General features: G+C 40.6%; 2 protein-coding genes across 3 annotated transcripts; one reads left to right on the top strand and one right to left on the bottom strand.

Moving 5' to 3' along the window:
- The first annotated feature begins 20 nt into the window (after positions 1-20).
- On the top strand, positions 21-4,883 carry LOC137288186 (uncharacterized). 2 transcript variants are annotated; one of them, XM_067820622.1, is made up of 5 exons: positions 41-165; positions 1,998-2,057; positions 2,307-2,755; positions 3,463-3,610; positions 4,244-4,878. In XM_067820622.1, the coding sequence occupies exons 1-5, from the start codon at positions 116-118 to the stop codon at positions 4,401-4,403; spliced, it is 867 nt and encodes a 288-aa protein (XP_067676723.1). In that variant the 5' UTR covers positions 41-115; the 3' UTR covers positions 4,404-4,878. The 2 variants fall into 2 exon arrangements, with proteins under 2 accessions (XP_067676722.1, XP_067676723.1); XM_067820621.1 differs by having other exon boundaries at positions 21-165; positions 1,998-2,755; positions 4,244-4,883.
- Positions 4,884-5,905: 1,022 nt separating this feature from the next.
- LOC137286787 (uncharacterized) lies at positions 5,906-13,098 on the bottom strand. The gene is made up of 5 exons (XM_067818782.1): positions 12,932-13,098; positions 11,139-11,184; positions 9,541-9,956; positions 8,320-9,238; positions 5,906-7,865 (listed from the first exon to the last, which is right to left on the bottom strand). Exons 1-5 carry the CDS (start codon positions 13,070-13,072, stop codon positions 6,091-6,093), a joined length of 3,297 nt encoding a protein of 1,098 aa, XP_067674883.1. The 5' UTR covers positions 13,073-13,098; the 3' UTR covers positions 5,906-6,090.
- Between the last annotated feature and the right edge of the window lie 228 nt (positions 13,099-13,326).

The following is a 13,326-nucleotide window of genomic DNA, read 5'->3' as shown; positions in this document are numbered from 1 at the left end:
ACAGGAAATTTGATAATACGCATGCGTTGTATCTAGCATAGCTAACTTCCGTAAACAATGTCGACTTCTCTGTTCTGAAAGTGTGACAGCTGGGTCTGAGGAAAACTCAGCGACAATGAATCCCGACCCTGATTTCGTCCTCCGGGGAAAATCTCCTTCGTACTGGTATGCTTATTTCCCAGTCACATTGCACGTGAATATTTGCAGTTTCTGGGCTCCATGACCCACGTCGATAGAACGTCGATAGAACGGCGGTCACATCAAAACAAGTGTGAACAAGACTTTATAGGGTAGTCACAGTATTCAAAGCACCAAGTTCAGGAAGGAAAATAGGAAATCATTCATCATGATGGTACCAAGTGGTTGACACCCGTATTTGACCATTGCTCAAAACATATTTTTTTTATTGCCAGTTAGTCAAAATAAATTTCTCTGGCACAATCATTTTCATAAAACAGACAAGCAACATCAAATGTGATTACTGTGTTTTATCTCTGTTTACGCCACAAAAAAAGGGATTTCTTGTGAGTCTGTTTGAAGAGGCTCATGCATAAGTGCCAACAAAGTTATTGAACTCTCTTCCCTTGTGCCGTGCCATCCCCACCCTTTCTCGCAAACCTGGCTGTCCCTTTCTTTGCACTACCCTCTCATAACCATGTAATGAACTGTGCTAATATTTTAATGATAGTTTATTAAACAGACTCATCATTTCTAGGCCTTAAATTGTAATCAGCACTCATTATATAAAAATACTTAATGACATTATTTGTTATGATAGAAGAAGTAGAATGCTAAATAGCTGTAGCATTCAGGTATGGAAATATGCCTTTCAAAATTGTTAAAGGTTTAGAGTAATAGGGTGTTGGTTTATTTATGTTGTTTTAGCAGTAATAACCAACTCATGCATTTTTTTATGATTTTTGAAAAACACATAAAATATATGTACAAGAAATACATTTTGCCATGCTGTAACAAGTGTAAGACAGATAATGATGGCAACAAACTTGATTATTTGAGAAAGAACTCTAACTGCACAAAACAGGAAAACATTTGTATGTTTTCTTTATCAGAAGTAGAATTCAGATAAAAGAGGCTTTAAGCCCAACTTACTTATTTCATCAAAACTGACTGTCAGAAAGTAAAGTCTTTACATATTTGTGACATGGGAGTATCATAAAAACTCTTGTCTTTTCGCAACATTTAGAAGTTGTATATATGACAAAGATCTCTTAAGGATAAGTCCTGTTGTTGTTTTTTTCAATTCCTTGAAACACAACGTTTTGTGATCATTTCAGACCCCTTCATCAGGTTCACCTGAAATGACCCCATAACATTTCATCAGGTCAACCTGATGAAGGGGTCAGAAATGACCCCAAAATTTTGTGTTTCAAAGAATAATAAAACAAAGAATATTTATCCATAATAGATCTTGGTCCTAAAAAGTCTTGTAATTACTTGAAATTTAAATACTTAAGAAATATATCTGATAACAAATACTTGTACATGACAACTTTTCTGATCATACCTAATGACCTTAGCTAAATAGCACAGATGATTGTCATAGAAACTGAGATGATTGCATCGCTGGGACTTGCCAGAGATGTGTCATTGTGAGTGTATGTTTCTAGGCTTGCCAGCTTCATGCAGGTTTTTCCAAAGTGAGAAGGATCAGATCTACCCACTTCAAACATTCCCCCTACATCAAGTCAACATGCTTGATATCACCAGGATACTGGCCAGATTGGTGTAAAATTCATTTACTCACTGGTATTAATGTATACAAACCTCGCTCACATGAAATATTTACAAACTGCTAATGTCAGAGATAAAGATTTTACATTGCTCACTCAGAAACCAACATTTATCCTAAAATAATATTCACTGACCTTGGAGAACTGACATTAAGAAGAACTATTTGCTACTTTACTAGTGTCTGACATGCAACTGACAGAAATATCTGAACATAGAACAAGTATAATTCCAGTTTATCTTTTCAGGTCCAGACCTGGATATCTTAGCAACAGCCAACTGACTACCACAACAAGTGGAATAGGAAGGTATTCTCCAGACTGTTACCATGACAATTATGACAACAAGAAATTTTCACAGTCATTAAGAAGTATGAGTCATAATCTTAACAGAGTGAGCAGTAGTTTAAAACAAACCCTACTTGGAAAAGATTCAGAAGCATCAAGCTTATCTCAATCTAAAGATTTCCACAGCAGTTTACATACAAGTGCTACAGAGGCTGAGTTAGCTCATTTAATGCATCGAAACTTAGATTTGGAAGATTCCTATGATGGCAGGCCACGGTCAAGAGAGGAATCACAATGGTACACAAGTCCAGTCCATATGTCTCCGACATACCTCCGGCCATCAAGGTCAACTTCACCTGTACATAAAACAGCTGGAACACTTGGGGCATTAGTGGATCAGGAAATGGCTTCAGACAGCCAGGTGCAGAGAGAAATGGCTTATAAGGCTCTGGCCAATGAAGATGCCCTTGCATCTCGATATTTTCCTGTTACACTGGGTGCAGCATATTACCTACAAGCAGCAGACAGGCAGACAGCGGCTCCTGTGCCATCCACCGCAATTGTCAAGTCTGGGTCATCAAAGTTACTGTCAAAAACTGGGATTTTGAAGAAATCTAAAAGAGCAAAGTCAGCAGCAAGAGCAGATGAGCTTCTTGGTAACACTGAATACAAGAATCAAGATGATATGCACTTCATGGCGAATGAGGCCCCAAGTATTGGTAAGCTAAAGTTGAACCTCAGCAAGTTATGAAAATGCACTTTGTAGTAAAACATCATTTGAGATTTGTACAGTTCTTTTATGCAATCTACATGAAAGATAATTAAGTGTGCTCTTTGTGTTTAGTTTTTATTTCTTCATTCAAAATGTTCAAAATCTATCATATTAATGACTGGTGTTTAAGAATTAGCTTTAATATTTTTTGAGTTGATAAAGATATAACCTAAAAACCAGATTGAAAACTATGTGAATGACATGGTTGTGAGCATTGAATTACACACCAACACGGGAGGTCGGATGCCTTATGTTTAAAGTAATCACCTATCATGCTGGGGACTGGGGGTTGATTGCCTACATGGGTACAATGTAAGAAGTCCATTCCTGGTGTCCCTCACCCAGATATTACTGGAATATTGTTAAAAGTGACATAAACCCCAACAAGCATGCATACACGCATGAACACATGCCCACTTGCTCCCTGTATCACTCAGTCGCTCACTCACTTCAAAGGAATATGATATACAATTGTGTCACTCTGCATTACATATATTCAGACAGGTACTCCTACAGATGACAGGGATAGAAAAGAGTACTACCCTTGAGTCTGCACCACAGACTCTGGAACTTTAGCCATATCATAATGAATGTAACTGTGTCTTTGGCACTCACAGTTATACCAAGTATGCTCATATGTTTTTGTTACCCCAGCATCGGCAGTGAACCTGATAACTCTGACGCCTTATCAAACTGAGCTGGCCCGGCTGCGGATGGAGAGACTGAGGATGGAGGAGGACAGGTTGCTGGAACTGAAGAGACAAGAGGAGTTGGAGAGAATACGGGGACCCAAGCAGAAATGGTATGGTATGTTTTGGTAATAAATGTGTGTAGGTTTACAGGCCACAGAGTAGCAGTGTTATGTTCAAATGGAATCTGAGGAAGTCAAATTCTGTGATAAGGCTATATAAAAAAAGTGAAATGTTTCTCGGGCATCAGTGCATCACTTTTATTTGTACTCATAACAATTTTTCATTGCCATTTTGAAATATATATTTGACTTGATGGCGTCCTGATCATCCATTTGTCCACTATAAGAATGAGTGTCTGTAAGAATGAGTGTGGCTGAATATACAACTCATTAACATATACTAATCTTCCCAAGCTGTGTTTGTGAGAGAAAAATATGAAAATATGTTCATCCCTCGTCACTTTTTTTTCTATCAAAACTTAAAAAAAAGATTCCTACTACCCTTTTGAAAAAAATGTCTCCAAGAAGCATTATTATTATTTTAATGCAACCTAAGAGAGGTGAAGGTTGTGCTGTCGTGAGTATGGCAGTACTCTAGGACTGCTTGCATCCTTGAGGTATGCTGCATTAATATCCCACAAAGTGGACCCACAAAGTTATAAAGTGTAACAGGATTCTGATAGAGGCCATTTCTTATCAAACTAAAGAAGGGCAGGCATCTATGTTTTTGTTCCTTCCCCTCAGGTATGAGATGAAGACTCCAGAGTTCCACTATGAGGCTCACAAGAACAATCAGCTCATCAGGTCACGTGACAAATGGCAGGATCTGATGACATATCGGGAAGAGCTGTCTCGTGCCTCAGATGACTTTCATCGGTCCTGGGACTCTCCACTCACTGCTTGAAACTTTATAACCTGGCAGCAAGGGGCTGACCCTTGCAACACAGGGTTAACCCTTGCTGAAAAGAGTTAATTCTTGCAGTATAGAGTTAACCCTTGCAGTACAAAGTTGACCTTGCAGAATACCACAGACCCTTGCAGCACAGAGCTGATTATAATATTGAACGTGATCTCAAATGAATTTCATGAAAGTACCTGAATATAGAGAATTTGCATTACAAAAATATATCAAAGGAAGAACAAATGTTAAGTTGTATTGATCTTGTTTTTTCTGCATTTAATTTATTGTTGATCTGTTTCATTCATTTCCTGTTTTCTCACTTGGAAGATCTTGTAGAGTATAGCATTAAATTTCCACAAGCATTGGAGCTGTTTTCAATTGAATAATCGAATTATATTATTGCCAAATAGTATTGCAATGTATTTATCTTTTCCACACGACTGAAAAATACAAAGGAATAAAGTATATACTTAGAAAACTGAATTTTCAGTTGTGCATAATGATGTGACAGTGAATCTATAGTATTATCAGAATCCACCGTTCTGTCCGTCTGTTGTTGTTTAAAGTTGATGCGTAGCTCAGTGTAATTCTTGTGTTTGATCAGTTAATTTTGTAATGTCCGAATACAGGAAGTAGATATAAACTGACACTCTTCTTACCTCACCACAAGCTTCTCACCACACCACACCCTTCTTACCACACCACACCCTTCTCACATCAACCTTCCACACCGAAAACCCTACCAACGACCGCCACACACATAACCAAACAACACCACATCCACACCTCGCACGACACCTCGCACGACCACACCACACGCATCACCACACCCTATGTTACCGCACCATATCAAACATCTTAATACCCCCACTACACCCCAGCACACCACACCACCCTGCGTCTCTCAGCAACCAGAGATAGATGCTGTATATATTGAAACATACCTATCAAGCCAAAAACGAAGTGTATGAGTTATTGTACATACGCATACATGATGTAGCATATAAAGATAAACTGGTATCAAATGCCCTCTGGAAATACATATGTTATATAATCCAGGATTATCAGCAAGTTTGCATAGAACTCTCCCCAAGAATTCTCACACCTGTAATAGACACAAGACCAGTGAGGTACTGACATTACCAGGACTAACGAAGTTGGTTGCTTTGTTGTTTTCTGCAAGTCTCAACAATATTCCAGGTGAACAGCGGCATCTGTAAATAATCAAGTCTGAACCAGACAATCCAGTGAATAATTAACGAAAGAAGCACTGATCTACGCAATTTGGATACAATGACCCATGTCGATCAATATTTATGGTTTGTTACCCTTTAACATCGAAACAAGGATCCTCAGAATGACCATCGGAATTCCATGTTCCAGTTGAAGTGACACAACCCTTTCCACACTTGTAAGAAATCTCAGATTAATGAGTGTCAGATTAACGACAGCTGACTGTATATCTAAATTGTAAACAGGCGACTCCTTTAAGAAAACAATATGGATTTTAAATAAACAGAAATTTATTCAAGAGGAGGAATTGCAAATTATAGCTATTATAGCATCCTCATTGAGATTTAATGGTTATTAACAATAGTACGGGAACAGATACATTTACACTTGGCTAGCAAAGAACAATTATCAGTCATAAAGTGACTCAAAGGGCCCATTATTTTGTCTCCTAACGTTTCTATGGCGGAGGTTCTGTTGGAGAGAGAGTTGCAACTGTTGTAGTCTCCGTAGACTGCGTGGACCCGGGACAGTAGTTCCTGGCCTGTTCTGGGGGACAGTTCCAGGTACCATCACATGCACAGGTACATCTGAAAGAAAGGCAACCTTTTCGGAGTTTGAACTGTGAGTTTCCAGGATACTTCCTACCCTGAACCACACATCTCCTGCACGTCTCCCGACTTACTGTAGGCTCGCTGGAAGATTGGTTACAGACATCCACAGCAGCGTCTGTTCGACATCCCCATCTGCCATCACAGGGGCAGTAACATGGGTACACTTTGCATCCTCTTTTGATTTTGAATTTCGATCCTCCTGCATAATCCATTCCATCCACGATGCACGTCGTACACGACGCTTCCTGTGGTGTCGGTGGCAATGAGGTCGGCAAGGGTTGAACAGATGTAGTCTGGCATATATTTGTAGCCGTTCTATCATCACATTCAACAGATCCACCACATGAACATCGGCAGGTCTTGGCAATACACTGGCTTGTGATCTTGAATGTCGAGTTTCCCGGATACCTCCTTCCCTGCATAAGGCACTCCTGACATGACCCTGATTCTTTCCTTGGTGAGAATTCAGTCTCATTACAACCTTGACCTGTCCGGTGCCGTCTGCAGGTATGGTTACCATTGCATGAACATATACATCTATCGGTGTGGCATCCATTCTGTAAGTCAAACTGAGTATTTCCATCGTACAGTGTTCCATTAATCAAACATTTCCTGCACTCTCGGGGCAATGGTCTCCTCGCAGTCTGGGTGGTAAATACCCCAAACAGTGGCTTGGCGGTCGGTGGGCGAGTCGCACATATGTTAACAGCACTTTCTTCGTAGCACTCCACCGTGCCACTACAGGTGCATGCACAGTCGAGTGCCGTACAACCAGTGGTGAACTTGAACGTTGCATTTCCAGGGTAGTGTACTCCCTGTAAGAAACAGCCCCGGCAGACCCCTCGATAATCAACTAACCCACCATCGAAACCTGTGTCGTCATTACAGATATTACGTGCCCAGTTCCGAATACATGAGTACCTGCCGTTGCACAAACAGAAACACGTGTCAATGTAACACCCAACCTTGGCGTTGAACTGTGAGTTTCCGTCAATCAGTCTCCCTGCCACCAGACATTGTTGGCACTTCTGCAGCTTCACTTGCTGGTTGTTCACCTGTATTTCTAGCTGAGGTTGAGGAGTTTGCTGTGCAGACACGCATCTGTTCACTGAAGTGGACTGATCACATTCTATAGTGCCGTTACAAGTGCAGCTGCAGTCGGTAGTGATGCAGTCCTTGGTGTACTGGAACCTGGATTCTGCGGGGTGTTCTATGCCTTCGATGATACACTTCTGACATCCCTGATTTAGCTTTGAATCGACTCCGGATGCGTCTGATCCCGTCTGGCTTTCTGAGGCACAGGTATTCTCTGTTTGGTCTGGTGAACAATATGACGTGCCGTTACAGAAACATTTGCAGTCTGTAAACAATGTGCAGCCATCTTGCAACTCAAACCTGTCATTTGCTTCGATGATTTCTCCTTCAACAGTGCAGTTGTTGCATAGATGACTTTCCCTCTCCTTCTGTATACCTTGATCACACACTTTCACCTTGTACTGGGCTGGGCAGTCATGGCTACCATCACATTGGCAGATACACTGGTACTTGTGACAGTCTTCTTCATATGAAAATCTGGAATGCCCACGGAAGGTCTGGTTTCCAACTTGACAGTCCGTGCAACCTGTAATCATGAGACAGAACAACTAGATACTACATGCACGTGTACTTCGTCATAAACTACACATGAGCATGCCTGTTTGGCCGTACTGGTGTGTTCTATACGTACTAACAATGAAAGTTCCTTTTGATCTTCTGTAGTGAGTGAATTTAGTTTTACCCCACACTCAACCATATTGCAGCAATGTGGTGTAGATTTGTAATAATAATCGAGTCAGGATCAGACAATCTCGTTATCAACAGCTTGCTCATTGATCTACGCATTCGGGATACGATCACATAGGTCAGCCAAGATAGCCAGTCTTACCACCAAACCCCTTTAGTCGCCTCTTACAGGCATGGTTTACTGAAGAACAAATCTTACCCGGATCTTCACAGGTCCAATCAATTTATTAATGATCACACATGAACGGACAATGCTTTGAGTAAATGTTAATGAAACATAAAATATCACTTACGGCTTCTGATCAGGTTTTCATATTCGGATCGTTGCTGGCTTTGGGATTTTGTTGTGGTCGGAGATGTTGAACTGGTTATGGAAACAGTGCTAGGTTCAGTGTTTGTGTTATTCTCGGACCTCTCAAAGTTCTCTCCTTGTGGGACTTCCCTGCTGTGTGTACCTCTCATATTCACATTACTCCTTTGCTTTTCATAATAGTCTTCTTTTTCTTTCATCCGTTTTTGGCGTCGTGCCTCTTCCTCTAGGCGAAGAATTCTCATAAGCTCCTCATTCTGTTCTCTCTGTTTTTCTAACTGTTTTCTTTTTGCTTCAAACTGTCCCCTGCCCCCAGGTGACAGTTTTCGAATTTCTTCAGATCTACGTCTTCCATCTACATCAACCTGGACTGTGCCAACTCTTTCTAGCTGGCGCGTCCGTTCCTCTTGTCTTCTCCTTTCTTCCTCTAACCGTCGCCTTCTTTCTTCGTCTAACTGCCTTCTCCTTTCTTCGTCTAACTGTCGCCTTCTTTCTGCGTCTAATTGACGTCGCCTTTCTTCCTCTAACTGTCGTTGTTTTTCATTCGCTTTCTCCCGTTTCTCGATCTCCTCTCTTTCCCGTACTTTCGACTCTTCATTGCCTTCTACCTGCCGATGTACACCCTGCGGTACACCCGGGTAGACACCCTGACGAGGATCAGTGGTAATAACCCCAGTAACTGATGGTTTCCGTGTGTCTTCCCCTACCGGAACAGCTGTGCTCACAGCAAGCTGAGGATCTGTTTTCTCTAGTTCATATGTACTCTGTTTTTTGGGTTGTCTGTCTCTCTCATTATATATCGAATTTTCAGAATCGTCATCGTCCCCGACTTCACCTTGTCCGGAAGATTCTCCATGTCCTTCTTGGAATGTGTTACTATCGTCTTCATCATCCTCTGAGATCTTGAAACAAACAAGTAGCTTTAGAATACGCATGACCACAAAATTGCCCTACAGATTGTACAACAATGATACATTAATACGCCACTAAATAACACTAAATAACACACATTCGGGCGCTCCTGTACACACATACACACACACACACACACACACACACACACACACACACACACACACACACACACACACACACACACACACACACAATTTGCTGTGTTGGAATAAAACTCACTTCGGAACTTTCGACGTTTACTGTAAAAGCACTAGCCAGGAATTTACGTCCACGTTAGAGATCTCCTTACCCTCCGTCCGTGTTCGAGCCTTCTTTTCCGGTCCCATGAGGCCAGATATCTGCGCTTGCCGATAGCAACTTGTCTCCGAGCAGCAGCCAGTATCACCGCGGCTCCTCTATATTTCTGAGGACTCCCAGTCCGTTCAGCAACTTCCTTCGCCTTCATCTTTTCCTCGAACCTCCTCCTGAATAGGCCAACAACTGCCGCCGATCTTCTGTGTCTGGCAACGGATCCTTCCGCCATCATGGCAACCCAGGACTTAGGTGAACGTGATTCTAATGTACCTTTTGCCTTTTTCATTATGACTCCTTGGGCGGTCAACCATGATTGGCTCAGAACCTTTTCCAAAATATCGTCATGACCTGTTCCTTTGAAACCATCTCTGCTGACCTTAGCGGAGTCGGAATCGGGGAGGTGTGCTTGGCCTGAATAAGTTATACAGATGTGAGCGTATTTTGCATAATAAAAATTATCTGTTCGAGGCAATTGAGATACAGTAATATTCGTTTATAACGAACTCAAAGGGACTGTTGTTTTCAGTTCGTTGTAAGCGAAGTTCGAAGTTACCTATTTGGTAACAGGAAACTCAACGTAATTCAGACCCAGTTAAGATACTCAAAAAGTAGATTAAACGATGATCTTTGCAGAAATGGTCTTACAGGGAGCTCTGAATGTAAGTGTAAATTTACCTGTGAAAACCCTCATCATTATTTTATGAAATGTACTTTATATTCTAATATCAGACAACAACTGTTTCAAAACATTAACAGAATTTGTAGCAATAGAGTACCAGCAAACCTACACTTATTATTAAATGGCAGTGCAGATCTTCCGTACCGTGATAATATCCAGATTTTTAAAGAAGTTCAAAAATATATATTAAAATCTAAAAGGTTCAGTGATTGGATATAATGTTACTCATGTAAGGAAATGATGTATTCCCTATAATTATTTGTTTTATATGGCTTATTCTCCTTTTGTATATATCTTTCTATTCCTGTACATAGTTTGTTTCACTTCATGCATGTAAGCATTGTACAATGTATATAGGAGAGGGTTTCACTAAGTTGGGATAACTTGTACCCAATCCATTCTCTGGAATAAATATGTTTAAAAGAAAAGAAGTTCGTTCTAAGCGATTAGGGAATGTTCGTGAATATTCGGAATTTACCAAGAATCGTCACCACGCCACAGATTTGAGACAAGATCATGTTGACACAGCAAATAAAATAAGACAAAACCAGCGAACATATAATTGTCATGGATCATTCATTTCATCATCGATCATGTATTCTATTATGCATCTTTAACAAAATCAGTAATTTTGTGCCTCTGTGACGTCAGCCAATCATCAACTGACTTGCTGTCAACAGACGAGCTTTCTCCGTGTGTCATGGCTGAACATATCCCTCGTCGCTTCTTAAATCTCTCTAACGTCAATTAACGCGTGAAATAGCACAGAGGGACCCGTCAATTTGTTTGTTGAAACAGATAATTCGTACTATCAGTGTTCGGTGTAAACCGTAGTTAATTCCCAAACACAAATGCGAAAGCCTCAGATCGTCCACAGGTAATGGTAACAGAGGAATGATTAAAAATGAACTTACAAGCAACCTGGTTGAGACTGCAGCACAGCACTCCGATGACGACAACCTACAACATTCAGCAACAAGTGATTAACAACAGATGTGTTGAAAACAAGGGAGACAAGTGCTGACAACTCTCACTGTGAAATGAAAGGTGAGTGTGAGATGGAGAATATATGTGGTGGATGTGTGTGTACGCGCATGTATGTGCGTGTGTGCACGTGTTGTGGCTCGGGGGAAGAGGGTGTGCGGTTTGGTGAGAATGGTGTCCCCAAAAGAAAATATGGAGAGTAGACATTTGATTTGGTTTCAATATAGGACAGACCCACAATAGATATCTTATAACTTTGTTGTGGTCAGTTTGAGATCAAAAGTAACGCTAGATTCTCACACAAACAGGCATGTACAAAATATGTTACATGCAAAATTATATACATTGTGTATCCCTAAATTAGTAACTTCATGAATATCATGCAGACACATGTAGCATGCACCCACACGCACTACCACACATATAGTGACCTTGTAATTGCATCTGTTGTAATGTGTATAGTTATGTGGGTGTATGATGCTACTTGAAGTGTCCACGGAGGAGGCTAGTAGTTGCTTCTGTGTCACACAGTTCACAGTACGCCGAGTTGGGGGATCCGGTCATTGATGGCCTATTCCGGTGTATGTGAAAGAGCTTCTTGTCTTCACTTGACCGAGCGTATCTCAAGATGTACATGCATATGGCTTTGTTTGTGCAATGTACAGTATTATAATGTTGGTAACACAAGGCACGTATGATATAGTTGTATAGTTATATGCACGTACGTACGTTCTCATTTCGTATTCACCTTAAACAGTTAAACCATACCTTCGATAATTTATTATTAGTGTCCATTACTCACATACTCATTCCTTCAGTAAATCATACATTACTACTGTTCCCCGTTGTGATAATGATGGAATATTGCTAAAAGAGTCGTAAAACTATACTCACTTACTGGCTCACTACATAATACATTAAATAAACCTGTTAATCCTAAACCTGATCTTCAATATATGATATAACACTCCTTCCATCATCGCGCTGCGACCTAGTCAGTGCGTTGTGCATTTAGGTATCATTTCAGAAAGCATTTGTACAATGTATATAAACTGATAGTAGATGCTCACAACGTAGCAAGCAATGCCAAGATTTGAAACAACAGCAACAACAACAACAAAATAAAAACAAACCCAAAACACAATAGTATATCAATTTTCATAGTGTTTGATATTTGTCACGTGTTTAAAAACGGACTAAAACCAACGTTTAAGTGACCTTTGTTATGTTATAGCCACCTTTGTTATAGTATGAGTTTGGTTGTTTTCATATGTGTATACATACCATTAAAAAGTAGGGGATATTCCAGTTTGTGAGCATACCAGTAGCCAAAAATTGATATATATTCATACAGATGAAACATTTTCAAAGGAATGGAATAAATTGTCACGCTTTCTTTAATTTCTCTTCATTATTTGTTTCCTCCTTAATTTCCTCATTTGCATTCTGTCAATCTTGTAAATCTAGTGTCCCCCACTTTGTTGAATGGTATGTAAGCCCGAAGGCCTAGCTTTAATTCTCCAACTCACGGAGTAAGAATATACTAAGATACAGACCACCACCCCCTTTAGGATGTGCATTCTCCATCCATAATAACGGCGAGCATATGTCCAGGCTCGGACAGCCATATATGTTTAATGGCTTATACTAGCTAAAAGTGTAAAAGTAAACAATGTTACACATTTCGCCTATGCTTAACCCTTGTAAAAGTGCACAGACCTACCTGCCCCCATACCGTACAGCGACTCGACATGGCTGAGGTGTGGGCCTCGTCCGAGAGACTGCAGATGGCTGCGGTAGGGTGGCTCTGCTGAACACACACAGCAGGAAACGTCCTCTTCATCTGCTCTACATCACTGACCATGACCTGTAATGTCCTGATCTTGCCGGTACCTTATGGCCGTATTTTCGTAGACTGAAGAACATGTGTTCATTCTGACTGTGTATGTGATACAAGCTGTTCATAAATGTATGTCCGCCCTTTGCACACTTTCTTATCACATGTTTATCACTGCCGGGTGTATCTCATTTAATGTTTACAAACATTCCCCCAAAACTGGTCTGAATGAAATCCTGCTATTTTAATTCATGTGCAAATACGTTCCTTAAAGGGGAGCC

This window comes from Haliotis asinina, chromosome 6 (assembly GCF_037392515.1).
Source record: "Haliotis asinina isolate JCU_RB_2024 chromosome 6, JCU_Hal_asi_v2, whole genome shotgun sequence".
Taxonomy (NCBI): Eukaryota; Metazoa; Mollusca; class Gastropoda; order Lepetellida; family Haliotidae; genus Haliotis; species Haliotis asinina.
The sequence above is the reverse complement of the archived record's forward strand: the minus strand, read 5'-3'. Positions and strand labels throughout refer to the sequence as shown.